The sequence below is a fragment of the Chelonoidis abingdonii genome, chromosome 2 (genome assembly GCF_003597395.2).
Source record: "Chelonoidis abingdonii isolate Lonesome George chromosome 2, CheloAbing_2.0, whole genome shotgun sequence".
NCBI lineage: Eukaryota > Metazoa > Chordata > Testudines > Testudinidae > Chelonoidis > Chelonoidis abingdonii.
In genome coordinates, this window is record NC_133770.1 from 19,638,089 (window position 1) to 19,665,452 (window position 27,364).

The following is a 27,364-nucleotide window of genomic DNA, read 5'->3' on the forward strand; positions in this document are numbered from 1 at the left end:
AGGAGCTGACCCAGACTGTGGGTTCCACAAGAGGGGAAGATCACTGAGGTGAACAAATCCGCCAATAAGCGCAGGACCCACCAAAGTAGAGGAGGAACTTTGTCACAAAGCCAATAAAAAATACACTGTACTCAGGCTGTGCACACAGCTAGCGTATTAAAATAGCTCATATTACTGTTACCGTGATCTCCCTTTCCACCTGTGCGCAGGTTGATTGCTCTTACCTTACTGTTCTGTCTTGTCTTAAACTAGAATTATAAGCTCTTAGGAAGAGTAATGGTATTTTACTATGTGGTGGTACATAGCACAATGATGCTCTGAACTGATTGGAGCCTCTCCACGCTACTGTAATACAAAAATAAATATTTTTAAGTTGAAGTGATTGAATTATTTTTCACTCACTCTGAATCAGAATTCTTCCCTTGGTTGCCCTTGTGCATTTGAGAGCAGAATTTGACCCTTAAATGTCTATTATAAGAGATACTGGACACCTCAAAGATCTGTCGCTAAGTTGACATGGATTGTGCTCCATTTGAGTATGGTAAATGTTCTACCATTTCTCTACTCACAGATGTTTAAACAAACAATCTGTCTGACAGTGCTTCCATTTGTCTGTTGTAGTAACTGTGACTGGAGCCATTTCTAGCTCATTGTGTTGTATTGACCCCCAAGCACTTAATTTCTTAGGCTACTAATGTTAAACACATGTAAGCCTTGAAACTCAAACAAGGAGACACACATGCTGCTTTTGATGTGTTTGCAGATCACATAGTGGGTGTGATCTCTAGTGCTGTCTTCTGGGTTTTGAAGCATTTCATTGCCTTGCCCTTAGAACCTGCTCTGCTGTCCTGGCTTCACCATTCACTATTAAAAGGCTGAGGGAGAGGTGAAATAATCTTTCTCCCTCCCTGAAGTCTTTATTGGTACCAGTTGACCAGCCTCTACCACCACTGTGCCTTCTACCTTCAGGGTAGCCGCGAGGGCCGTGCAATTGTCCTTCTTCCCTATTAATATCTGGTCATCTGAGGGGAAGACCCCCCTCCTCTCATCATTGCTGCAGGGTAAGAGCATCTCACAAATATGACTCAAGGTATCTCCTCACCAACTCCTATAGATAGGGAGCTGAGGCACAGAGACATTAAATTATTTAACTGAGCTTACACAACAGTCAGTGTCAGAGCTGGGAATTCAGACCAGATTTCATGTAACACTCTTGCTCTCCTTCCTACAGTCTCTGCCTCCAGGGGCTAGACTAGAGATTCCAAAGTCCTCCTGCAGCTCTGATCTGATTTGACAGCTTTCCTCCCTCCTCTGGTGCGAAGTAGAGGGGGAGCAGCTAGCCAATGCTCCTGAAATCCCAGAGAATTGCTGGAGGCCTGAGGGTCCCCAACCCCCAAGGTTTTATAGATTTCCAGGCCAGAAGGGACCACTGTGATCATTTAGTCTGACCTCCTGTATAAAACAGCCCACAGAACTTCCCTAAAATAATTCCTAGAGCGGATCTTTTAGAGCAGGGTGGGCAAACTTTTTGGCCTGAGGGCCACATTGGGGTTCCGAAACTGTATGGAGGGCCGGTTGTGTATTAAATTGCTCCCTTTAGGAATGTGCTACTTATGGTGTACTACTTACAGCTGCCAGTCCTGGTGCTCTGAGCAGCGTGGTAAGGGGTGGGGAGAGGGAAGGTTGGATAAGGGGCAGGAGGTCCCCAGGGAACAGGGACAGTTGCATAGGCGTGGGAGTCCTAGGGGGCCTGTCAGGGATTGGGAGTGTGGATAGGGATTGGGGCAGTCGGGACAGGGAGCAGGAGAGATTGGATAGATGGTGGGATCCGGAGGTTAGGGGGGGGAGGTCCTGAGAGGGGAAGGTCAGGGGACAAGGAGCAGGTGGGGTTGGATGGATTGGGAGTTCTATGGGGGCAGAGAAGTGGGAGGGGAAGATAGGGGGCTGGGGCCAGGCTGTTTGGGGAGGCACAACCTTCCCTACCTGGGTGTAGTGTATTAAATTGCTCCCCATAGGAATGTGCTACTTACGGTGCACTACTTACAGCTGCTAGTCCTGGTGCACCATAAATATCACATTCCTACGGGGAGCAATTTAATACACTAAACCCCCGGTGGCTCTTGCAGCCATGCTACCAGGCAGGAGCTCGCACCCCGCTGCTCAAAGCACTGGCAGCACAGCATGCTGAGGCTGTGGGGGAGGGGCCGGGGGCTAGCCTCCCCAGCCGGGAGCTCAAGGGCTGGACAGGTGGGTCCCGTGGGCCAGATGTGGCCCACAGGCTGTAGTTTGCCCACCTCTGTTTTAGAGAAACATCCAACCTTGATTTAAAAATAGTCAGTCAGTAATGGAAAATCCACCATGACCCTTGGTAAATTGTTCCAGTGATTAATTGCTCTCACCATGAAAAATGTACACCTTATTTCCAGTCTGAACTTGTCCAACTTTCTAATTGGGGATGCCTGGGTGAAGGGAACTAAAGGAGACTATTTCTTTCCCTTTCTGGAGTTGTGACAGGGTCTGTGAGAGGCTGGGAAGAAGAGCAGGAAATTTTGCAATGATATGTGTTCTGCTGCTTCAGCCATCTTGGTGGTTTGGCTTTGAATCCAAACTGCATTTGGGCTTTGGTTAACATTCCAAACCCTCATTTTAATACTGGCACTTTCCGGATACCACTATAAACACCACCTTTCTTGGCTGAATATGGCTCTGGAGGGACCAAAGTAAGCTACGCAACTATACGCTGCATTTCTCTGTATTCTCTTCTTGCTAAGGAGCAATTTAGCCACCTACTTTAAATTAACATAAATGGGGGTTTCAGAGCTAAATCTCAGTATGACAAGCTGTGACTTTGATCTCAGTGAAGTTATCATTATGTGATGGGTCACGTGGAAGATTTGCATGGGACCACCAGTGAAGATGCTAGTGTAAGGCTGGACTATGTAGCATAAATACTATTGAAAGTCCCCTCCCTCCCACACCTCCATCTTAGAATCGTAGAATATTAGGGTTGGAAGAGACCTCAGGAGCATAGACAGCAACTTCCCCTGTTCCTGGTGGGTGCTCAACCCCCCTGCCCATCCTCCCGGCCCTGGCCCTTCACCACCCTCACCCTGCCCCCATTCCATCCCCTTCCCCCAAGTCCCTGCCCTGGCCCCACCTCTTCTCCGCCTCCTCCCCTGAGCGTGCCGCTTCCCTCCTCCTCCCACTTCCTCCTGGAAAGTGGTAAGCACCGCCAAACAGCTGTTAGGTGGCAGAAAGCACTGGGAGGGAGGGTGAGGAGTGGGAACGCAGCACACTGGGGGTGGGCAGGGAGAAGAAGGTGAGGAGGGGGGAGTTTGGCTGTTGGTAGGTGCAGAGCACTAATTTTTTCTCCTGGGTGCTCCAGCCCCAGAGCACCCACGGAGTTGGTGCCTATGCTCAGGAGGTCATCTATGTTACCTCTGTTCCCCTAAAAACCAACCGAGGGTCACACTTGTATTAGTTTTATTATGATGCCGCCGTTGGGTCAGATAGAAAAGAGATGGAACTTATTCACCCATTCACCTCATTCATACCCTCATGCACCCACACACTTACACAGGCGGAGAGTTACTGGAGACAGCACAGAGGCCGAGAAGCCGAAGTGTGGTAGATCTGGTGTATCCACCTGCGGTCACAAATCCAGGCTGCTGAGCAGGTCAAGGAGCAGCAGCTGCTTGTGTGCATGGCTGCTTCCTGTTGCTGGAACTGGGCGGCTCCTGTCACGTACGCCAAGAAGCATTCCCAGACCAGTTCCTTTTATGCATACCAGGTTCTTTTCTTTACAGCGCTTCATGATTGCCCTCTCAGGGCAGATTATAGCAGACACGCCTGGCTCTCTGGGCTCCTTTCTCCTTGCAGCTCCTCTCTACCCAGTCCCACAAACACTACCTTGTTCACACTCCCTTATCTTCTCCACACACTCCCCTGTTCACACCCTCTCTGATTGCATGATGGGATATTACACAGCTTGGAAGTTCATATAAGTGGTTACTTTAAAAAGGTTACAGAGCTTGCAAAGGTTACAAAACTTAAAAAGCTATGCTAACAATAACTAAAGTTACAAAGTCTGCAAAAAGGTTGCAGAACGTAATGGTACAAGCTACAGATTTTAGTCACATTTGAGTGGAGGCTTTACATAACAATCTAGTCCAATGCCCTGCTCAGAGCAAGACCAACACCGACTACATCTTAATCTGGTATATTTCTCTTTCCTACCATGCAAAAAAATTGACCATTTTGGTAAAAAACAAATCGATAATTTCTCATGTTTTACCTCCATTTTCAAAACTTAATTTTTCCCCCGGCTGTTAAATTTAAACAACTGTCTTGAAAAGCTAATTGGAAATGCTAGTTGTCAGCAAAAGTCATGCTCTTTAGTACTGAATTTTGCCAGTGAAAACCAATGTTATAATTTTGTTGTAATCTATCTGAAAAAATAAGATCTGGCATAACTGTGTCAAATGCATAAAGAACAACACCAACAGCAGAATGTATTATTAAAAGCCAGCTGAACATCAAAGGTTGGATTGTTTTGTAGATCCAAAAGAAAAGATACATCAGCGAAGTGCTCATTAAATAATGCCTACTCAATCAGCAACAGGCTTTAGAAATGATTGCTCGTTGATCATATAGGTTTATACTGCTGTCTTTGATGGGAGACTAGTAAAGGCAAAGTAACAAGACACTTTCTGTACAAAATTTGTAAGATTTCTTTTGTACCTCAAAGTAAAAGCACTCATGATTCTCTGATGTGCCTCAAGCTGCATTATGGGCAAAGATGGGCAAGCTAGTTCCATTCAACAGCAACTCGAAATCTGTCACCAAAATAAAACAGCAAGGACCTTTTTCTCTTCATTGTTTTTCATATTCATGGGCCTCTGTGGGTACGTCTACGCTGCAATTAGATACCCACGGCTGGCCCGTGCCAGTTGACTCGGGCTTGTGGGGCTTGGGCTAAGGGGCTGTTTAATTGCAATGTAGATGTATGGGCTTGAGTTGTAGCCCAAGCCCTGGGACCCTTTCAGCTCACAGCATCCTAGAGCCTTGGCTCCAGCTCAAGCCTGAACATCTACACCACACTTAAACAGCCCATTAGCCAGAGCTCTGTGACCCCAGGCCAGCCATGGGTTTTTAACAGCAGTGTAGATGTATCCTGTGCTTCCAGGTTTCATTCAGGAGTGGAAAAGCCAAAGTACTTGAGACAGACCATAATCAGAGTATTTGACTGGAAGTGGGAAGTACTAGAACTCTCGAGGCAGCCCGTTCTTCATATGCAGCCATGGGACCCAATTTTGCTGCAGCTGAACTCAGTGGCAAAACATCCATGGAGTTCAGTGCAAGCAGGTTCAGGTCCCAGCTTTGCAGAAATAAGAGTCAGATAGTTAGGTTAACTTTCTATGAGGATAAGGACCTGGCTCAAGATGTGGCTCTGCCATGGATTTCCTGGATGACCTTTGGCAAGTCACTTAGTATGTGTAAAGGGGATAATATTTCCCTACCTACCAGGAGAGGGATATGTGAGGATATATCTGTTCATGTCTGAGTGGCTTTCAGATGCTGCAGTGAGGAACACCATATATAAATAAGTACGTAACAGTTACAGAGTTCAGCTCGAAAACCTCAGAGGCCCTAACATTTTTGCTCTTGTATAGTTGGCTAAAATAAGTTAACAGAAGATGCTACCGTGTTCCCTGTGGTGTATTAGGTAAGTTATTTCCTGTAGAGATAGGGATGTATTAACACTACTCTATACGGCACTGGTGAGACCTCACCTGGAATACTGCATGCGGTTCTGGTCACCCATGTTTAAGAAAGATGAATTCAAACCCAACAGATGCAAGAAGGGCTACTAGGATGATCAGGGATTGGAGAGCCTATTTTATGAGAGGAAACTGAATGAGCTTAGTTTATTTAGTCTGGAAAATTGAAGGCTGAGAGGGGATCGGATTAAGACCATAAGAACTGCCAGACTGGATCAGACCAAAGATTCATCTAGCCCAGTATCCTGTCTTCTGACAGTGGCCAATGCCAGAATTGCTCCCTATAAGTACATTTGGGGTGGGGGTGTTAAATACTAAAGGAGGGAGAAGAGCTGTGTAAGCTAAAGGGCAATGCTGGCACCAACACAGATGGGCTCTGAATCATAGAATATCAGGGTGGGACAGGACCTCAGGAGATCATCTAGTCCAACCCCCAGACAGATTTTTACCCCAGATCCCTAAATGGCCCCCTGAAGGATTGAACTCACAACTGTGGGTTTAGCAGGCCAATGCTCAAGCTATCCCCATGGACATTATGAGAAGATTTCTAACTATTAGAGGAGTAAGGTTCTTGAATAGCCTCCCAACAGGAGTAATGGGGATAAACAACCTAACTAGTTTTTATATGAGAGGATTGCCTGCAATAGTTGGGACTGGACTCAATGATTCCTTCCAGTCCTGTGTTCCTGTGGTTTTTGATGAAGCGTTGTTCAGTATACCGTTGTGGGATTGCTCACATGTGTAACTGACAGAACAAACAGTGAAAACAGACTGCTGCCAAATGTGTGGAATAAAGAAACTTTAAAAATTATTTTTTCTCTAATCTTTTAGTTACAATGATTTTATGGAAGGTGTTTGTGACAGTAGTAGGTAAAATATTTTCAGGCAGAAGTGTAATTTTGAAGTTGATGTTGGCCCAGGGTCAGACTGCTAGTTCATGGAAGAGCAAGGTTTAAATTCTGAATCTCCTGACTTCCAATCTTAATTGGTTAATCATTGTTACAGATTAAAGCATTGGACTAGGAATCAGGAGATGCAGGTATAATTCCTGGCTCTGCACAGAATTATTGGGTGGCCTTGGGCAAGTCTATTAAACTCTCTGTGCCTCAGTTCCTCCATCAATAAAATGGGAATAATAGTACATTCTTCCATATACCTTTTGTCTGTCTATTTAGAGTGTAAACTCTTTGGGGCAGGGGCTGTGTGTTTCTCTGTGTTTCCACAACAACTAGCACTGTGGGGCCCCGATCTTGGCTGTGGCCTCATAATGCAAATAATAAATGATCATGACAACATAGGCTGTATGTGCTGAAACTTTCACCGCTTCTACGGAATTTGTGTGAGCACTTTTCTGGGAAGTGTAGAGTCTGCAGAGCAATCTGTTGTTTATTCTGCCAGAAGACTCCTTCATGCAAACTAGTTTGCCAGTTTTAAAAAATAGTTTTTAGGGGGAAAAATGAGTCATTAATGCTAAAAACAAGAGAGCAAGTGCAATGGAGCTAGCGAAGTCTGGTTGCAGAGCAGAATGCTGACTTGCTTATAAATTTCCCCTATCAGTGGGACCTGTTAGTTCAAGGTCTTTTCAATTTATTGGAATTTGGGGGCTGATTTGAGAGGATTTTCAATTTTAAAATATCAGAAATACCAAGAAGCTAGGTCTCTATGGTATTCTCAATAATGCTGAAGCCCAAGCATGTGATCAGGACTATAACCCTGATCCTTCAGTTGGATCTGTGTGGACAGATGCTTAAACTGGACAGACACCTGTTGAAGTCAGTGGGCTTCTGTGTGAATATGAAGGTTTCCTCCAAACACAGGATTAGAGCACAAACAGGAGGCACACACAGAGAAATAAAAAAGAACAAGAAGCTTAAAATGCCACAGGAGGTACCTCTAACTTGTATGAAAAGTGCCCTGTAACCATGTCAATAATGTAATGCAATAAAGAGCCAGAACACCAGGCTTGTGCTTGGTGGCGATAAATTTGGGTAATGTTACTCATTCAGTTGACATACATGTTGGAAATTGTAGGGGAAACAGAACATCAGCTTAGAATCCTAACTTCAAATTGGAAAATAAATAGAAGCAGTAAAAAATACATAGGAGTAAATCGATTTTTCTGTCGTCATGTGAGGAAATTGGAAGTGCACTCACTGTGTTGGGGGTTTTGACAAGGAGTGGTGATTGTAGTGCTATAGAAAGAGACAGGATATGAACCAGCACTGCTAAGCACTGGCTAGTATGTTACAGTAAAGAGATTCTTATCAGTAAGTTCACAGAATGTCACATATTCAGAAAGTTCTAATTAGTCCACTATTTTCATTACTAAAGCTTAAAATTGTTAATACTCTGGTAAGTCCAGTTCAGCAAGAGAAAGTGCACTTAGAAGCCTGAGATTGACCAGAAATGTTAAAAAACTGAGTTTTCCATAGCCATGTTCATGAAGAAGCCCTGACGTCTTTTAAATGAATCTGGCTATTTTGTTGCAGTTAGTTTAAACAGTAATACTTTTTAAATGGGTTAGATCTGAGAGTGTAGGCTTCTTATAGATCTTCCTCTCCTGTGGACTTTTGCTATTTTTTGGCACCTTTTTTCCTGAGGCAGGAAGGAAGAGATGACCTAATCTGATCTCACTGGAAAACTACCAGAGATGTCATACCGGATCAGATTGGTCATCTATTCTAGCCCAATGATTTTCAACCTTTTTTCATTTGCAGACCCCTAAAAAATTCTGAATGGAGTTATGGACTCTTTCGGAAATCTTAGACACAGTCTGCAGACCCCTAGGGGTTGAAAACCGCTGATCTAGCCCAATATTTTGTCTGCAACAGTGCCTAGCACCAGATGCCTCAGAGGAAAGTGCAAGAAATCCTGCAATAAGCAGTTCTGGAATAAATAGCCATAGCGATAGTTTCTCCCAATCCGTATCAGGTAGTGGTTTGCTGATGCCTAGATGCATGAAGAATTTTATTCCTTCCAGAACTTTTGGGGTAAATTCTGTTCCCAATGAAGTCAGTGGCAAAAATCCCACTGACTACAGTAGAGCCAGGATTCCTCCCTTGGCATTTTTTATTTTTTTTAAAAAGATCCCTTATTATAGTATACGTGAATGTTTTTGTTATTTATATAAATAGATGCCCAATTCTTTGAACCCTGTTATAAGAGAGGGTTTCATGTCTTTGATGATACCCATGCCAGTGAGTTCCATAGGTTAATTATACATGGAGGGGAATCATTTTATCCATTTTAAATGTTTTGCCTCTGGTTCATTCAGTGTCCTCTTGTTCTTGAAAAGGGATGAATAGCAGTGCCCTGTCTACCACCTCTGCACCATTTGTTAATTTATGATGTCCCACCCCATGGTTCTCCACTCTAGAGTCATTTCAGTTGGTCAGTGTATGGAAGTTTTGAATTGCCTCTGTTCTTGCTGCCTGTCTCTGAACTCCCTCGATTTCTGCTGTTTTCTTTTGGAGAATAAATTGACCAGAATGGATGACAGTATTCCAAGTGGAAGCATGTTAATAATATTATATGTTCTGCTTTATTTTCCATGGTATTAATTATGCATCTTAACATTTTGCCAGCTTTTTTTTTAACCATTGTGGCAGTTTCTGGAGGCTGGCCGCAGTGAAAAAAGTAGATAATCATGCATTTAATGCAGACGCATGAATCCCATTGCAGTTGTGTGTACACAGAAAAAGGAAAGGGCACCAGTAAATTTAGTGCTTAATTCTACTCCCATTGAACTCAGTGGGAATCAGATCAAACCATCTAATTGCCAAGCATTATGTTAGAGTTGAAATGTACAGTGCTACTTTAGTAAGCATAAAATAGTGTAGAATTAATGTCCATAAAATGTTGTTTCACAAATAATTCTTATCACGTACGGATTAATTCAAAGGAATCTGGTTATTTTAGAGATTTCTCTTCTAATGTAAAAAAATTGAAAATATTTTAATGGTATTTCATAAAATCATCTAATATCTCTGTAACCTGGGATATGGAGTAACGTGAGGACATTTCTTTTTGATGGATAGCAAAAGTTCAAAAGCTTTTTCATAATTTATAAGCTACTTACACAGAAGTCTTCCATGTGCTGCTTTAGTTATGTTTTATCTTGATTATCGTTGACATTTTCAGGGTACAAGGCACTGTAGTGAAGAGGATAATTTTAAATTCTCTATGAGGTGCTGCAGTTTGGCTCTGAATTATATGGAAGTTACTTGAAAGTGAAAATGCTGTATTAGTTTTCCATTACAGCTCTCTGGTGCAGTGTGCACACTGATTAGTGTAGCAAAGCTCTGAAAGATGCAAAAAGTGAAGAAATATAAGCATCACTGTGCAAAAAGATTGCTACTCGGCTTCGTTTCCTTTTCCTGTAGATTTGTTTAAAGGTAAATAACATACAAAGTACGAAAACGGTGAGGAGTCCGGTGGCACCTTAAAGACTGATATTTATTTAACAGATGTATTTATTTATTTATTAGTCTTTAAGGTGCCACTGGACTCCTTGTTGTTTTTATGGATACAGACTAACATGGCTACCCCGGATACTTGGTACAAAGTATGGCTAGCCCTTCTGTTTCAGTTGCTATGAAACTCTGACCAAGGAACATGTTGCATCACTTGAATAATTCCTTCTAATCTGATTCGATGATGTTTGCAGAAAAGAGTAATAAATCTCAACTAGAGAGGACTAAATAGAATCCTCCTAGTGACAAGGCCCCCAGAATATACTGTGTTCATTACTATTCATCGTACCGTAGAAAGGAGGATGTTGTCTGGGAAAGTAGCATTGTAAATCCGCAAATGGCTGATCCATCTCCCTTTGATGTGACTGGAAAAACTCCCATTAACTTCAGTGAGAGTTGGGGTGAGCCTAACAGTCAAAATCTAAGGCCAAAATTTTCAAACATGGGTGTCTAAACCAATAGCTCCTCCTGTATGTATAAAAGCTGGGAGTCAGGAGGACCTCCATGCTCTCCTATCACTGGGAAGAGAAGGTGTTGGCAAAGTGCCCAGAGGCTAGCTGTAATCTGTCATTTTCCCTTTTGGGAGGCTCTTCTGTTCAGAAGTGCATTGTGCATGCTACCACAATCTAAATAAATAGCCATAATGCTAATCACTAATGGTGCACTGCCCCATGTCTTGAGTACTTACAACATCATCGAAACCTCAGACAGCTATGAATGTGGCTGTCTATCTTAGGTACTTATGTGGCCCCTATTACCTTAGTATCTGACCATCTCACAGTCTTTAATGCATGTATCCCACAACACTCCTGTGAGGTAGAGAAGGGCTGTTATCCCCATTTTACAGATGGGGAGCTGAGGCACAAAGAGAGCGACTTTCCCAAGGTCGCGCTGGAAGTCTGTGGTAGAGCAGGGAATTGAATCCATGTGTCTCTCTAGTCCTAGGCTAGTAGCACAACTACCGGACTGTCCTGCCTCTCTCACAGCAGAGATTGGGAGTTGCTAGAAGCTGACCTATCCTGGAGAGAGCTAAGCCTATTGTGGAGAGCAATATAATTTTTTGAAGAACCACTCCTACACACAAGGGAATTGTGGAGCAGGTTGAGTGAAGGAAGGGAATTTGTACAACACCCACAATGTACCCTGCCCTGGACCCCCACCTCTGCCACTGGGACTGCAGAACCGACAGGAGTTCCCGCACCCCTAAAGCTGGTATAAATGCTGTGCAACAACATTTTTCATTATTAATATTCCTCAGGTTGCAGTAGCACCCACGATGTGCTAGTTACTTGACAGAGAGGTGAAGACACAGACCTCCCGCCCACACACATGCACAGTGGCCACCATTTGCTCTCTTTAATGCAAATTAGCTGTAGTCCTTTGGGCTTCTTGCTAGTTTACATTGTGTCTGAGCAAAGTCTGGACACCTCAGGGCTTGACTCTGTAAGTCAAGAGTAGCTCCATTGAAGTCAGTGAATGGATTTATACTGATGGCGATGTGATCATAATGAGGTACCCTGGTTCTATGTGGCTTAGAGTTTGAGTTGTGTTCAGTTTTCATGACCACAGCAATCGCTTTGATTTTTTTTATTTCATCGACGAGGGAGAGTGCTGGGTTTAGAAGTGTAAAAGAAAAATCCAGTTTTCTTCTTACAGTACGTTTTTCTGGTTAGTCTTGACTTTTTGTGTGCATCTAAACTTCAGCATATGCAACATTGTTAGTTAATATAACAGTCTATGCTCAGTACCTCTCAATTGTTTTATCTGCATACTAAAAATAAAAGTAAAGGCAGGAGAGAGGAGAATTTAATATCTGTCACAGAATATTTTTGCTTTCAGAATATATTAATTGGATGCGGCTCTTTTTAGCTCAAAAGCTCGTGTAGGCTGCAAAAGAATAAAACAAGTTACAATTTTGGTTCTACTTTTTACCCCAGGCAAACTCACCATAACAGCTGCTGAAATTAAATTAGGATCTATACTTGCTTTTGGCAGCTTTCCAACTCATCTCTAGTTGAAACACTACTGTAACAGGATGTGAAACATGAATTGAAAGCAAATATTTTTTTTCCAGTTCTGCCTTTTCGTCAGTACAATGTAAGAAATTGCATCCTTGTATTGTGGAAAAGATACGTAACATTTGTTCCAATATCATTAAATGTATAAAAATCCCATCCTTAAACGTCCATTAACTGTCGTTAATAATTTGTCTTTCCGACTACATTGCTTTGCTAATACTACTGTGACTTGCATCTCTGCAGCCTGGTAGAATGAAGTTTATTTTTCAAAGCAAGAGTTATTTTTAAAAGGATGAAACTTACTACAGAGAAAACAAACAAAAAAAACCAAAACATCCCTTTGTTGCATGTGACAGTGATACAGGAAACAAAGTGTTTAGCCAGCGATAAGGACAAAGATTAAGGCCAAGGACCAAGATTTTCAAGAATGGGTGCCTACAGTTTTGCTTTTATGTCCATATTTAAATATCTAAATCAGTGGCCTAATTTTCAGAAGGGCCCAGCACCCACCAGGTTCTGTGGACGTAAGTAGAATCTATGGATGCTTGGTACTTTGAAAACCAGGATATTTAGTTAGGAGCCTAGCTGCAGGCACCATTTTGGGAAGTCTGGCCTGAATTCTTGACTGTTCATAAATCCTGGAGGTGCAGCGCTGCAAACCTTTACTCATGCCAATCATCTGTACTCATGCAGATAGTCCCACTGACTGAGTAACGCTGCTTGTGTGAGTAAAGGTTTCCAGAGTCAGTCCCCTTGGTCCCGACCAGTCATTGTCATTACAGGAGGACAGACTAGATGATCACAGTGGTCCATTCTGGCCTTGGAATGTATGAATTAAGGATCCCCTGTTACCTTTCTCAAGAGTATGCATATTAATATTCATGTCCTGGTCAAATATCAGTCTGGGTAATTACCTTCTAACAATCTAAAATTACCCGGTAATTTCAATAGGATGTGGCAGGAGATTTCGCAGCCCTTTCAGTGTGGGCCACATATTAATAGAGAGATTGTCTTGTGGGCCACCTTCCAACCCATTAGTAATCATACAGCCCACTTCCCCTCCTATTCAGGAGCACATGTCATTCTTGTAGCATCTACAACCAGACCATGCATTGAAATCATTATTTTAAAAGTATTTAATACACCATCAGCTATCTTTCAAGGAAACACATTCATCTGCAAACAAGGAGAACCAGCCTTCTATGACCAGTCAGGTCTCCATACTGCAAACATTCTGCAGACCACCAGTGGTCTATGCACCATGTTTCGGAAACTACTGGGAGGATATGGTATTTTTCACTTCTTGACCTTAAGCTGCAGATCATTGCTGTTTAACTACTGTCAAAGTCAGACTCAGGACTCACAATTTCTCAGACCACTCTAATTCACCCAGATAATGTGAGTACCATGCAAGACACAAACTATCTCATTTATACAGGTAAAAGGGCGCAAACTTAACAAGATAACAAAGGAAGCAGAATCTGATAAGTTTCCCTGGGCTAGACATGCATATTTTATTTCCTTACTAACTGTTAGCGCTCTCCTGTTAATGTCCCACCATTAGATTAAGTGGACCCATTGTTTCGTACCTTAATGTTTCTCTTCCTGACAATTATATTTCAACATTCCTTATTTCTGCTTAAAGGAACATACAGCATTTCTTTAATCCATTCTTATTTTTACAATGTAATTCATTCTACTTTCACACTGCCATATTTCAATATCTAAAATGATGACTATATTTTAGAAATCAGTGAAGAAATACTTGTTTTTCAGGCCAGACCCTCAACAGGTTCTGTTAAAGTCAATGAAACTATACTAACTTAAATCAGCTGAGGAACTCACAATATAGTTGATAAAAGGCTTTGGGATCCTTTTTGTTGCTACAGAAATCTATCTATCACCATGTACTGCTGATTGTTGTGAAAGCAATGCACTATTTTATAATGGACTCCCTGCTTAACCATGTTCTCTTTTCCTTTTCCCTTAAAATTAGATATTTATCTTTGAGAATAACATCTATTACTGTGCTCATGTGGGGAAACAAGCCATCCGAGTGGTCTCCACTGGAAAGGAAGGTGTTATTTTCAATGGCCTCAACGACTGGCTGTATGAAGGTAGGACACAATATTGAAGGCTGCAGTTAGTTTTGAGTTTAAGCTCTAGATTTGCAGTACGGTGTCAAATTAGAAGTGAAACATTTGAGTTCTCAGGACTATGGCCATTAGTTGGAAATTCAGGTGTTCCAACACTTATCTTAAGTGCTGAACTGGGAATAATGTAAGAGGATGTAAGAATTGTATTTTCCAGGCCTTCCCCCCTGTTTCAAGGGTGATAAATCACAGGGTGTTAATGAACAGAACTGCTTCATTATCTAATGGTGCCTGCAATAACTCAAGGTTTCCATCAGAAGTGCTTATTTTTTAATCACAGTAAGTGGCAGACGTGTGTGTGGGAAAGGGGTGGGGGGTTTAAAGGTGAGAAGTTAACAAAAAAAACTCTTCTGATTTAAACTTCTAGAGCCAGGTGCTCTGGCCTTTTTGCACCAGACCAAGTAGAAACTGTGCAGAAACTGCAGAACTCAGTAGCTAAGAATTTCCCTGGCATAGGAAAGTCCTCAGCTGGCACAGAACCAGTGCAGTTGACTCCTACTCCACATAATGGTCCTGTAAGGGCAGAAAGGCCATAGCTAATACAATGTTGTGCACCTGCTATTCTCAGCTGGCAGATGTCCCCTTGTGTGCCACTGCTAGGTGGCATAGTGTAGAGCAGCCCCTAGGTTATTCTACACTGTGTCAAAGCTAAGGAACTGGCCTCAAGAACCAGAAAACTAAAACCAGCCCTTTCGCAGTCATCACTCCCAAAGACTCAGGGCCCTGCATTATACACACACATCAGTGGAAGTGTTTGCTACCCGTTTGTCATTGTTTTTGATGTTTAAATGTACGTTGAAGCTGAAATACTTTTGCATCACAGAATACTTAATATTTTCCCTGTAATGAGACAAGGTGGGTGAGGTAATAAATTTTATTGTTCCAAATTCTGTTGGTGAGAGAGACAAGCTTTCGAGCTTACACAGAGCTCTGTGTCTCTCTAATACCTGAAGATGAACATGGCTACAACGACACTGCATACAACATTTTCCCTGTAAAGCATTTTGCAGTTAGTCGGAGTGGCTGATGGGATGTTGCAAAATGCTAATTTAATCTAATTTTTGCTAAAGAGATGAGATTTCCTTGTTATGACTCTGTAGGTCAAGTGTACATGTCAGTATCTCTGTTTTGCTGATAAACAGCATTTAGTACATAAGGTCTTCTCAGATTGTGCTGCATACAGGGCATAATACTGACAAAGTTTATCCTGTCAGTGAACTCCAAGTGATCAAGCTAGCACACAGTGATGCTGATGTTATGCTGGTACACATTTTTATTCAATTACTGGATTGCTCAGCTGATTTCTTAGATGACATTGACTTTCAGTTTTGTCCTTTGCAAAAAATTTTTTCTTGTTAAAGCCGTGTTAATTTACTGATTAAAATAAGTGATTCTGTGATCAAATACAATGTGCATATACAGGGCCTGATTCTACAACCCTTTCACTGAATAGCACTTACAAAATAAGTAACCCCATTGAAAGTGTTGCTCAGTGTGAGTAAGGGTTGCAGAATCAGATCCACAGTATCCATTTATTTCTTGGTAATTTCATTGTTATATGATGATCATACTTAAGCCTTTTGTCTGTGATGCTAACAGTGTCACAGACTATGTGGCTGAAAACAGTTTACATTTGAATAATTGAGTGACCAGTCCCCAGGAGCAGGGTAGAGAAGTGTCCAAAGCAAAACCCCAGATACAAACAACCTCTGTGTTTTGAGGTGGAGTTCAGGATCGGAATTTTGCAGGATGGACCTGTCTCTCTGGCCTGGCCCATAGGCCCCACACTCCTCAGGGAATTGTGAGCAGGAGGACCAGGGAGCAGAGAGCTCTGTAAACCTTCGGAGCTCTGGATGGCCTCTGGTTTCTAGCTGGTCTCCATAAGTGAGCTCCCTTCCACATCACAGCATCCCCGGGCTTTCTAACTTGATTCCCAGTCTTCCCATGAGCCTCATGTGGTCTCCACTGCGTTTTACAGATTTAAAAAGTCTGTAGGAGGCAACGCTGGGGCTGGAAGTAGGAATCAAGATATTGATTGTTGGGGAGCAGAGAACTGATCAGCGGGTGAAACCAAATGGACAGTAAGCAAGCAGGAGAGCTACAGGATCTGGTTTGGAGCTCAGGAGCCCTGTAGACACACTGAATTCGGAGTGGGTGGGAAGTCCAGAGGAACTTAGGAGCTTGGTAGTGCTAAAGGAATCACCAGGACCAGTGGAAGTTGGAGTCCAGGAATGAAATCCTGGCCCTATTGAAGTCAATGGGAGTTTTAACATCAGTTTCAGTGGAGCCAGGATTTACCCTAGCTGCCTGCATTGTACTGTTCTGTTATATCCCTGCTGATGGGGGCCACCTTCCCACTATTAATATGTGCTCTGCGGTGCTGCTTCTCTCTAATAATGAGCCAAACCAAAACCTTCAATCCAAACATGCCTGAATGGGAAGCTAATTGAAATCTGGGCAAAGATCTAATGTTTGCATCGCTCTGTCTTTTTCATGGGTTCCTATAGCAATGTCTCCCCCACCTCACCTCTGTAGACAGACCTGATAATCACACTTGTTTGTGCTGTTAACATCTCAGCAAGTTCTTGGGGTGGATTCTGAACATATGCAAAGATTTTGCTCCATCTATGTAAATATATGCACCATATAGTTAGAGAATGAGCTATAGCGAAGGGTGCAGTATTGGCATAACGAATGAGTGTTCTCCTTTTCTCTTTTGTGTTCTTGTTGTCACTGATGTTTATGACCTCTGATAATGTTAGCAGCTGAGGATCTACTGAGCAGTCATTTGGGTTACGGTTCCAATTTATGACCTATTTTGTACCTTATCTGTAGCGATGCGGGACTCACTCCTGCAGCGCCTCCTGCTGGTCATCTCAGGAATTAGCTCTCTAGCCATTGGAGCACCCTCTGCAGGCCTGTGTCCCGCTACCGCTTGGCCCTCGTGTCCCTCCCAGACCCCGTGCCCCATTATCTGAGGTGCAGCCCCCTGGCCGTACACCCCTCTGTCTCAGGGTGTCCCCTCCCCAGGAACACCCACCCACTATTCCCACTTCGCCTCAGTCTGGGGTACTGCCAGTCCTCATCTAGCCCCCGCTCCCTGGGGCAGACTGCAGTGTAAAAGCCACTCATCACTGGCAAGGAGCGTTTGGACCTGCTGCCCCTGGCTACTCATGGGCTGCCCCTGCAGCTCGGTACCTAATAGGCTTTACCAGGCCTGCAACCTGAGGCTTTCCTAGGCCAGAGCTCCCTGGCTCCCTTGGCCTTTCTCCAGCCCTGCTCCACTCCAGATACCTAGTTAACCTCCCTGCAAGCAAGCCCTTCTCTCTCTGAACACAGAGGCTGCTAAGCTCCTAGCTCCCAGCCTCTTATGTAGGGCCAGTTGAGGCCTGATTGGGAGGTGGCCCAGCTGCGGCTATTTTCCCAGTCAGCCTAGTAGCTGCTTTCCTTGCCACAGCCCTCTTCCAGGGCCTGTAGTTCCCTGGATTCTCCTTCCCTTTTTTAAAGATGGGCACTACTTTAGCCTTTTTCCAGTCATCCCGGGACCTCCCCCAATTGCCATGAGTTTTCAAAGATAATGGCCAATGTCTTTGCAATCACATCCACTAACTCCTTTAGCACCGTTTAGCAGTGCATCCGGCCCCATGGACTTGTGCTCGTCCAGCTTTTCTAAATAGTTCCGAACCACTTCTTTCTCCACAGAGGGCTGGTCACCTCCTCCCCATACTGTGTTGCCCAGTGCAGCAGTCTGGGAGCTGACCTTGTTTGTGAAGACAGAGGCAAAAAAAGCATTGAGTACATTAGCTTTTTCCACATCCTCTGTCAGTAGGTTGCCTCCCTCATTCAGTAAGGGGCTCACACTTTCCTTGACTTTCTTTTCTTGCTAACTCCGAAGAAACCCTTCTTGTTACTCTTAACGTTCTTGCTAGCTGCAACTCCAAGTGTGATTTGGCCTTCCTATTTCACTCCTGATGCCCTGAGCAATTTTATACTCCTCCTTGGTCATTTGTCCGATCTTCCACTTCTTGTAAGCTTCTTTTGTGTTTAAGATCAGCAAGGATTCCACTGTTAAGCCAAGCTGGTCACCTGCCATATTTCTATTCTTTCTACACATCGGGATGGTTTTTCCTGCAACCTCAATAAGGATTCTTTAAATACAGCCAGCTCTCCTGGACTCTTTCCCCCTCATGTATTCTCCCAGGGATCCTGCCCATCAGTTCCTCAAGGGAGTCAAAGTCTGTGTTTCTGAAGTCCAGGGTCCGATTCTGTTTCTCCTTTCTTCCTTGTGTCAGGATCCTGAACTTGACCATCTCATGGTCACTGCCTCCCAGTTTCCATCCACTTTTGCTTCCCCTACTAATTCTTTCCGTTGTGAGAGCAGAGTCTAGAAGAGCTCTGCCTCTAGTTGGTTCTCCAGCACTTGCACCAGGAAATTGTCCCCTACACTTTCAAAAACTTCCTGGATTGTCTGTTCACCACTGTATTGCTCTCCCAGCAGATATCAGGTGATTAAAGTCTCCCATAAGGACCAGGGCCTGCGATCTAGTAACTTCTGCTAGTTGCTGAAAGAAAGCCTTGTCCACCTCATCCTCTGGTCTAGTGGTCTATTGCAGATTCCCACCATGACATCACCCTTGTTGCTCACACTTCTAAACTTAATCCAGGGACTCTCTGGTTTTTCTGCAGTTTCATACCAGAGCTCTGAGCAGTCATACTGCTCTCTTACATAATGCAACTCCCCCACCTTTTCTGCCCTGCCTGTCCTTCCTGAACAGTTTATATCTATCCATGACAGTATTCCAGTCAGGAGTGAATCCCACCAAGTCTCTGTTATTCCAATCACATCATAGTTCCTTGACTGTGCAGGACTTCCAGTTCTCCCTGCTTGTTCCCAGGCTTCTCGCATTTGTGTATAGGCATTTAAGATAACTCGCTGTAGTCCCGCTTTCTCAGTCTGATACAGGAGTCCTCCCCTCTTGAACTATCCTGCTCATGCTTCCTCCAGGTATCCCATTTCCCCATTTACCTCAGGGCTTTGGTCTCCTTCCCCCCAGTGAACCTAGTTTTAATCAGATGGTTTTGGCAAATCCAGAAGCAGAAGCAGCTTTAGAGTGGATGTGAAGGGTTTTTTTTTTTTCCTCTATAAAAATGCAGAAATTCATTGTGATTCACATTAAGCATTTGCTTTTGTAAATCTGCCAAAGGGGAAAAACTTTCTTCAAGGTACTTATGCTGAACTGTTGACTCTTGATAATATAGTGAAAAACATTTCAAATCAATCAGAGCTGATGTAGCAGCTTAATCTACTTAGTGCATTTAGCTGGAAGGTTGTAGGCTGATACATAGATTACTATAACATGAAAGGCTAGATTAAGCATGGTTTTTATGAAGCTAAAATAAACATTTCTAGTGCTTTCGTATAGTCTGATATAACTTTATCCTGCCATGCTGCTTACATGTCTACTGTAAAAATTAAGTTATAGCTTAGAAGAAAGAGAATAGATCCACGAAGTCATCCCAGGTATCTATGTCGGATGTCCATTGAGAGTTCTGGGGCTCTAAACAAGCTATGTATATAAATGAGTAACCACTATAGAATGGTGTAGTCTGTTATGCATGACCACTGTCTCTGTGTATGTGTGTGTGTGTTAGAGTGAAATTTAAAGATAATTTTTAAAATAAATAGAGGCACGATTGAAAGTGTTTTCTGTGAAATGGAGTGCTATTTTGACAAAAGCATTGTACACTTCCATAAAAAATGTAGTGAATTTTAGAATGCATTGCACTCATGCATTTTGTTATAACACACTCTGACAGTAAAACCTAATATTTTCACCCACATTGTTATTAATGTCTTTTCATAACTGTCAAAATTCTGAACACCTGAAGATATTGTCCAGAGGTCTTGGTAAGTCAGAGGATGGGGGATCATGAGACTTAGACTCTGTTCTTGGCTCAGATTACCTGTGTGACCTTGGAAGAGTCACAACCTCCTTGAACCTCTGTTTCCTCACTTGAAAACAAAGAGGTAAAAATATTTCACAACCTCACGTTGTGAGGCTAAAATATGCTTAATTGTTCTGAACTGCTGAGATACTGTGTTGCTAAGAACCATAGAAAGGCGTATGAATAAATACATGCCTGCGCATTACTGCAGTACCTATAATGAACAGTTTGTGATGTGTAAGTACTGTAATTCAGGCCCAGTATACAAAACACCAGAGAAGTTACACTGAACAAAAAGGAGTTTATCAATAAAATCACTACCTTGCCTTCTTTAGCCAGTCTATAACCACAGTGTACTCTAGAAGTTGGAGTCACTTTGTGCTCCTAGATGCGTTGCCTCCTACTGCTTGGAGAACATGAGGGGATTTAAAAGAGACAAGGTAATGTACCAACTTCTGTTGGTGGAAGGGACAAGCTTTCAAGCTTCATAGAGCTCTTCCTCGAGCCACTTTAAAACATGAACTTCATTCATTTGTTGACCATGTTCTGCAAGAGTGGAGGCACGAACTTTATTTGGGCTCTTATCTAGGTCTACCTTGTTTATATACCATCAAATTGAGCACTTCCTTTTTGATTTTTGTTTACATTTCCTTGGATATAAAAAGTAGCCCCTCACAAAGTGACAGACGCTGCTCTGTGAGTTGATATATAGGGCAGTGAGACAGAGTATATCCGGCCTTTGCGGCTCCACACAGGAAGCCCTGCAGTTGTACCATACCCAGGCCCAGGAAAGGACCAGTGAAGGTGGTTGTCCAAGCCTGCTTAAGAAGGCAGCCAATCAGAGCCCAACAGGTTCAGATAAAAGGAGCTGTGGGACCTTAGCAGTTCAGTTCCTGGTGGGGACCAGAAGGGCAAGGAAGTGTGCTCCTTTCTGGGCCAACAGATCTTGAGGGACAACCAGGGTGTTTCTGGCTGCATTTGCTTAAGCCTGGTTTGCAGAGAGAGAGGACCAAAGTACCTTAGCCTTGAGGTAAGGATGAAGATAAATGGGCCAAGATAGGAGGAGACCCAGGGAACTAGCAGCAACTAACTGAAATCGAGCAGTGCATAGCTGCTATTTATATGGTGCCAGTCACAGGTGAAGTGGCATAAACCCCAGGTAGGAGACAGGCCTTATTTTGGAGACAGAATAAAGGGCCAAATTTAAAGGGCTGAAGACCCTAGTGAGGGCAAATAGGCTGTTATTTTTTGGCCTCTTTAATATCCTGGAAAGGATTCATTCAGACTTTGTGACTCAGCCAGAGGCCCAAGCCATGGAAGACCCACTAAGGTCAGCTGGCAGCCTGCAGGTGGCACCAGGGACCAGATGAGGTCTACAGTACCACACACAGCCACTAGGAGGTGCTCAAGAGATGAGTGCTGCCTATTACATGCAGACTATGTGATTTTTATGGACCTTGTTTTCCATTGGGGAAGAAAATAGATGTTGAGTTACTTCCCCATCTGTATATGACTGTCAAAGGGGATGATCAAGCAGCAAGCTGGCCTGCGAGTCTGTCATCCAGAAAATGACATACTCGAGTAGACAGATTTGTGTTGGTTCAACTTTAAAGCTAGCCCTGACTTTCTGGTTACAACACCATGATATTGGTGTTTGTCCTAATTGTGAGAAAGGGAACACCATATCTGCGGCACTGGGCAGCAACAGCATCTTAAATATCAATCTGTTACAGAGTTTTATGCAATAAAAGATATTTGTATCCACAATTTACAATTAAATCTCTGTTCTTTTGTTGAGCTTCACACAAAGCAAGTGTTATATTTTATTTTTGTCTAGCAGGGTAGAGAGCCAAAATAAAGAAATGAAAAGAGATTATTTTACTTAGCCTCATAATCCACAGTTTGTCTGCATCAAATATTATTGCTAGATACTGTAATGTGACTTTGCAGTGACACCTGGTGGGAGAGGCCAGGATGTCATCATCATTAAGACTAAATATCTTATAACCATACAAAAATTTGCTGCAAGGTATTGTAAAATAGTCCCAATGTCTGCCCTCAGATGCTTCTGTGCAGTCCCCCCTGAACTCATGGCAACTGCATATACACAGCTGCTGACTTTAAAAAGACAATGCAGGATGTAATTATGAAAAGTCTTCCTCCATAATTTAATCAACACCTTGCAAAAATTAGAGAGTATATTAAATCATGTATTGTTATGTTAGAGGTGCAGTGCTTCACAGTATCTGCCAAGTCATATAGTGTTTACTTTGAGCAGCATCTTTTATGCTTTTAGTATTTTAAGTACCTGAAGTAGATATATTTCCCTTCTTGGTATAGACTGGTGTCAAACGAAGATTAATACAGGAGTCTTGTAAGGTCTTGACAGTGACTGCATGATAGATACAGGAACGTTATTAGATTCTGCTGAAAATATTATCTTGATTTGTCTGTTTCTATGATTTTTTACTTTATAATATTAGAACTGTGAGCCCCTCTTACCTGAAACTGAGAACTTTCACAGTCAGTTTGTGCATGAAGTTGAAGAAGAGTCAAGCACGATGACAACTGTAAGTGAATTACTCTTAAATTCCTGCTAGATGTCACCAGAGAAAGAAAACGGACACTGTAATATTTCACACTAAAAGGTAAACCATAGCCAATAAATAGTAACCACACAGTGTGATGGGGCAGGTGAAGGAAGAAGAATTAGCCTGGGTCATCTCTGATGAATTATTCTTCAAAGGAGTGTCTGTCAAATGTGTGTGAACCTTAATAGCCAGGGCTCCAGAGACCAGAAGAATGTGGGAATATCAAATGGAGCAAGATAATCCATTTTGAGAATGCATGCCAAGAGTCATTGGTTCCACAGGGGCAATGAATGGCAAGATTTTTGAATTCCTTAATTTCTTTACTCACCCAGAGAATTCTTCACTGTGGGAGATGTTGAAATTCCACAGATCTTCCTCTAGCATAAGGAGGCAACCATGACACTGGGCCCTTTGAGTTTGTGCTTGAAGGTACCCCCAGTATGCCACAGAGTATGTGACACACTAGGAAATCACCAGATTGCAAGAGACTTGATACCTAATGAACAGGGATGTTTTGTCATACTGTCTTAATAATGTCAATTTAGTTCCAGGGGAGTTGCAAAGAATTCAGCCCATACTGTTTTATAGCTGGTTATTGAGTGGTTGACTGTTGGGGCATGGTCGGGGGCCTACATTTTCCATCTTTCTATATGGCAGCAAAAATATAGCACTGCTGGAATGATATTCTCGGAAAGCTTAAATACAAAGTTTCCCCATGTTGTATGGGGGCATTATTCAGGCATTGTCAGATACATACCCATCATTAGATTTATGTCACTACAGCAACAATTTAGGACTTGGGACAGATTACTCACATTTACTAGGATCCTACTCATCAGTTAAATTACTTGTAGGGTAAGGTACTAGTGAATGTGAAAGAGGATTTCAGTGGCCCTGACTGTAACAACAAAGTGGGAATGGTAGATTAGTTCTCACCTCAAGCACAAGTTTGAGGTGGGTACCTCCTACTGTAAAGAATTCTGTTTCAGAGAAGATTGATCAGATTTGGGACAATCTTTCCAACGCATCATGCACCGTACTATTACTGGACGGAAAAGGCAAATCAGTTTTCACAAATCAAATTTCATCCAGTCACGCAGTCAAAGGTTCTTGATCCATCGAAGTTCCTTGTTCAGTTTGATGCATGGGGTAAACTTCAGTTGTCAAGGTGAGTTATGCATTATAGATTGCATCAGATAGATGGATGGGCTCCTTGTTGTTCTCAGCTGGTTAAAGCCAGTGAAGGCTGTTTGGCCCGTTTACCAGTCCAGACTGTGAATGCCTGCATAGAAAACAGAAAGCTCCTGAAGAATTTTAAGCATGCTATTACCTGGTCCTTTCTCAAAAAATAGCACTGGGCAGCAACAGCCTTACCAACTTCAGCCCTTTTCTGGGGAAGGTCATTTGGAAAGTGGTTGTTTGCCAGCTGAAGCTCTACCTATCACCCTCAAATTTTTGGGATTCCCATCGTTTGGGCTTCAAGAGTGACTTTTGGAATGAAAATTGCATTATTTACCATTCAGTGATCTCCTCAGGGCATGGACGGACACCAGACGTCCATGCTGATATCACTAGATCTGTTGCAGACTTTAGTGCTGCCAGTAAAGAGGTATTCAGTTCATGAACCTAGTGAAGAGTATTGCTTTAGGATAGCTCACTCTTTCCTTTCATTGAGGTCTCAGAGACTGGGGCTTTGCCTCCAAAAGGACCTGAAGCTGTAGAAACTCTGATGTCAGCATTATGCTAATCACCTTTTCTATTTTACTTTATTGTCCTCGCATGGGACTGAGGTAAGGACCGATTGAAACCCATCTGACTTAGACTCAGTCCAGATATGGCAGAAGCTTTGCTGGACTTGCAATGACAAAGTTTGTTGAATGAACTGTGGGTGTTTTCTCATGAGGGGTGCCACTATAGTTAAGGTTGACGAGACTTTTTTGTTTAAAGGATGTCTTTTCTCAGTGCTCTAAAATCTGTGTGGATACTCAGATTGCCTTGGGATTCGGTGTTCCTCATGGGAGTGTAGGGTATGGGTAGGAGATCCAAATGTGAGATAATTTAACCAAAGGATTCCTGAGATAAAGCCCCCCAAATAAACAGCTTTTCTAAGGGTATATTCTGTCAGTGTTCTTTTGCCTAGACCTAGAGATCCAGCCATGGCCGTGAACCTGGCACAAGGGTCTCACTTGCTTGAGGGTCACCTCCAGAGAGTGCATAGCACCCACTGGCCCTTTGGGGGAGCAAAATTCAGAACAGTATTAGAAATGACTTTTACTCTCCTGCTAGGCTCTTGAGTAAGGGTCAGCCAAATAGGTCACATTTAGAGTGAGGCTAAGAGGATTTGTAAGTGGAAAGCTTGCACTGCAGGTGAGTAGCTCAGAAGAATAAGCAGTAAGCCTTTGATTCTGGACTCACTCAGCCAGTGACAATTTGAGACTCACCTTGGGCAGAAATCTGGGAAAGGTTGGAAGGCATATTGCTAAAATCTGTCAGGGATTTTTTTTGGGGGGGTGGGAGAGGCAGGTGAATGTAATCAAAGTATTTTTGTACAAAAAAAATTAGGTATGCAAATACTTGCTTTCAGGGGAGGGGCATTTTTGAGGGTGAGGAGTGGGGGAATAGGGATAAAAGGGGTTTAGGCTGCATCCAGGGGAAGGGGGATAAATGGAGCTGAGTGGTGTGGGAGGTCAGAGGCATTGGTGGCTCAGGGGAGGGACATTGGGAAGGAAACCTGGGAGGAGTGGCAGAGGGGCTGGAGGTGCATTCTCAGCTCCACATTCTCCCCTTCTGTGTGAGCCAATATCTGGGACCCACTCCCTGGTTCCCCTCAAGTGAGCTGGGATATGGGGGTGCTTTACCTCTCTTGGGGTTTCTGAGCCCTGCTCCTGGCCCCTCCATGCCCCCCTCCTGTAAGTCACATTCTTTACTCCTCATGTGAGCTAGGATCTGGGCCTAAGGGGGCATCTGAATTGTGAATGTTTTGTCAGTAGCAAGGTACTAGGATCTTCTTGCCATGGGTATTGTCAGTAGTGAGGTGGAATGTGAGAGCAGTCTGTGCATTTAGCAGTGGGTGCAGAAAGTTTAGATTTTGGAGGCATACAATGTTCAAGTGTGAAGGGGTTGTAAAAGGGTATGAAGTGGTTGTTAAATTCCAGACGTGGTATCTGTTGAGCGAGTAGGCTCGGTGTTAGAGTGTTTGGCAGGTGCAGGTACCGCCTGTCCATTACAGTGAAAAGGCAGAGTGGTATTGTGTGTGTTATGGGTGTATTCAATTAAGGTTGTGTGGCCATTTACCTGACCTCTGTATTTCCTGGTTTTCAGACATCTGAGTTTTCTAAACTCAGTGTTCTGGAAGGGCAAGAGCTGTCACTTTCTTAATGCTGCATTAATGAAGTTTTTGCCATTTAATTGTCTGAATGGTTTGCAGTCTTGGGATTTTATTGGTTTCTGCTCTGTCTCTGGACATTGCAAGAACAGCGTTAGCCAGGAATGATGCCCTTCATCTTTGGCTGGCCAAAAGATTGTGGTCATTGCTCTTGAGTACAAGCCTTCACATGTTAATCTATGCCTTTGTTATCTTAAAGTTGGACTATTGCAACAACTGTACCGTTGAATACCCTCCAAGTCTACTCTGAGTTTGTGACTATCCACTTGTGAGGCAGATTAAACCAAGGTCATCTTACACTTCTACAACATACATTCTGCTGGACACCGGTTCACTCCTGGATGAAATGAAAGGTTACAACTTAAATGGGCTAACTCCAGCTGTCTCAGAGACTGCCTTCCACTGTACCCAGTTATGACAACTAATTTGGAGGCCGTGTTTTGGCTAGATTCCCCTTGGGTGCAGCTCAAGCGAATGAGGGCAGGTTATTGTTGGGGACAGACCCTCCTGCCTGGAATTCTGTCCCTCCAGAAAGAGTCTATGTCTCAGCTTGGCTGCATTCAAGGTGAGGTTTAAAATGAATCTTTCCAATTGGGCTCTCCTAGTCAGTCTTCTAGATGTTACCCTCCCTCTTGGGTCTCTTCAAGGAAAATGAGTCAGCTCCTGCAGAAAGGCCCAGAGTAGGTGCTCCTCATTTTCATGATATTTGGCTCTTCATAAATGGTTTATATTGTGCCTAGGTATCACAGTGATAGGAGCGTTGTAAGTATTTGCAGCAATAACAGAAATAGTATCAGCATATGCTGCTGCTGCTATCCAGAAGTGCCAGTATTTTGACGTTTTAAAGCAAACATAGCATTGACTGCTTTAGTTGCTGCAATTTAACAGAAAGTCTGTTTAACTGTTTGATTAAGCAGGTCATTGAACTTGTTATGGACATCCCGGGCATTAAAATAGGATGTATCATGTCACGTACAAGAGGGTAAATTCTTCCTAGATATATCAGTTTAAATCTAGAG

The 27,364-nt window shown here is 43.1% G+C and overlaps 1 protein-coding gene across 5 annotated transcripts in view; it reads left to right on the forward strand.

Moving 5' to 3' along the window:
* Window positions 1-27,364, forward strand: part of DPP6 (dipeptidyl peptidase like 6) — a 799,862-nt gene that overhangs the window by 633,558 nt on the left and 138,940 nt on the right. For all 5 annotated transcript variants that reach the window (XM_032775624.2, XM_032775623.2, XM_032775621.2 and 2 more), the window contains one exon: window positions 14,267-14,387. In XM_032775624.2, coding sequence (XP_032631515.1) covers window positions 14,267-14,387 — 121 coding nt within the window. The remainder of the gene's footprint in view (window positions 1-14,266; window positions 14,388-27,364) is intronic.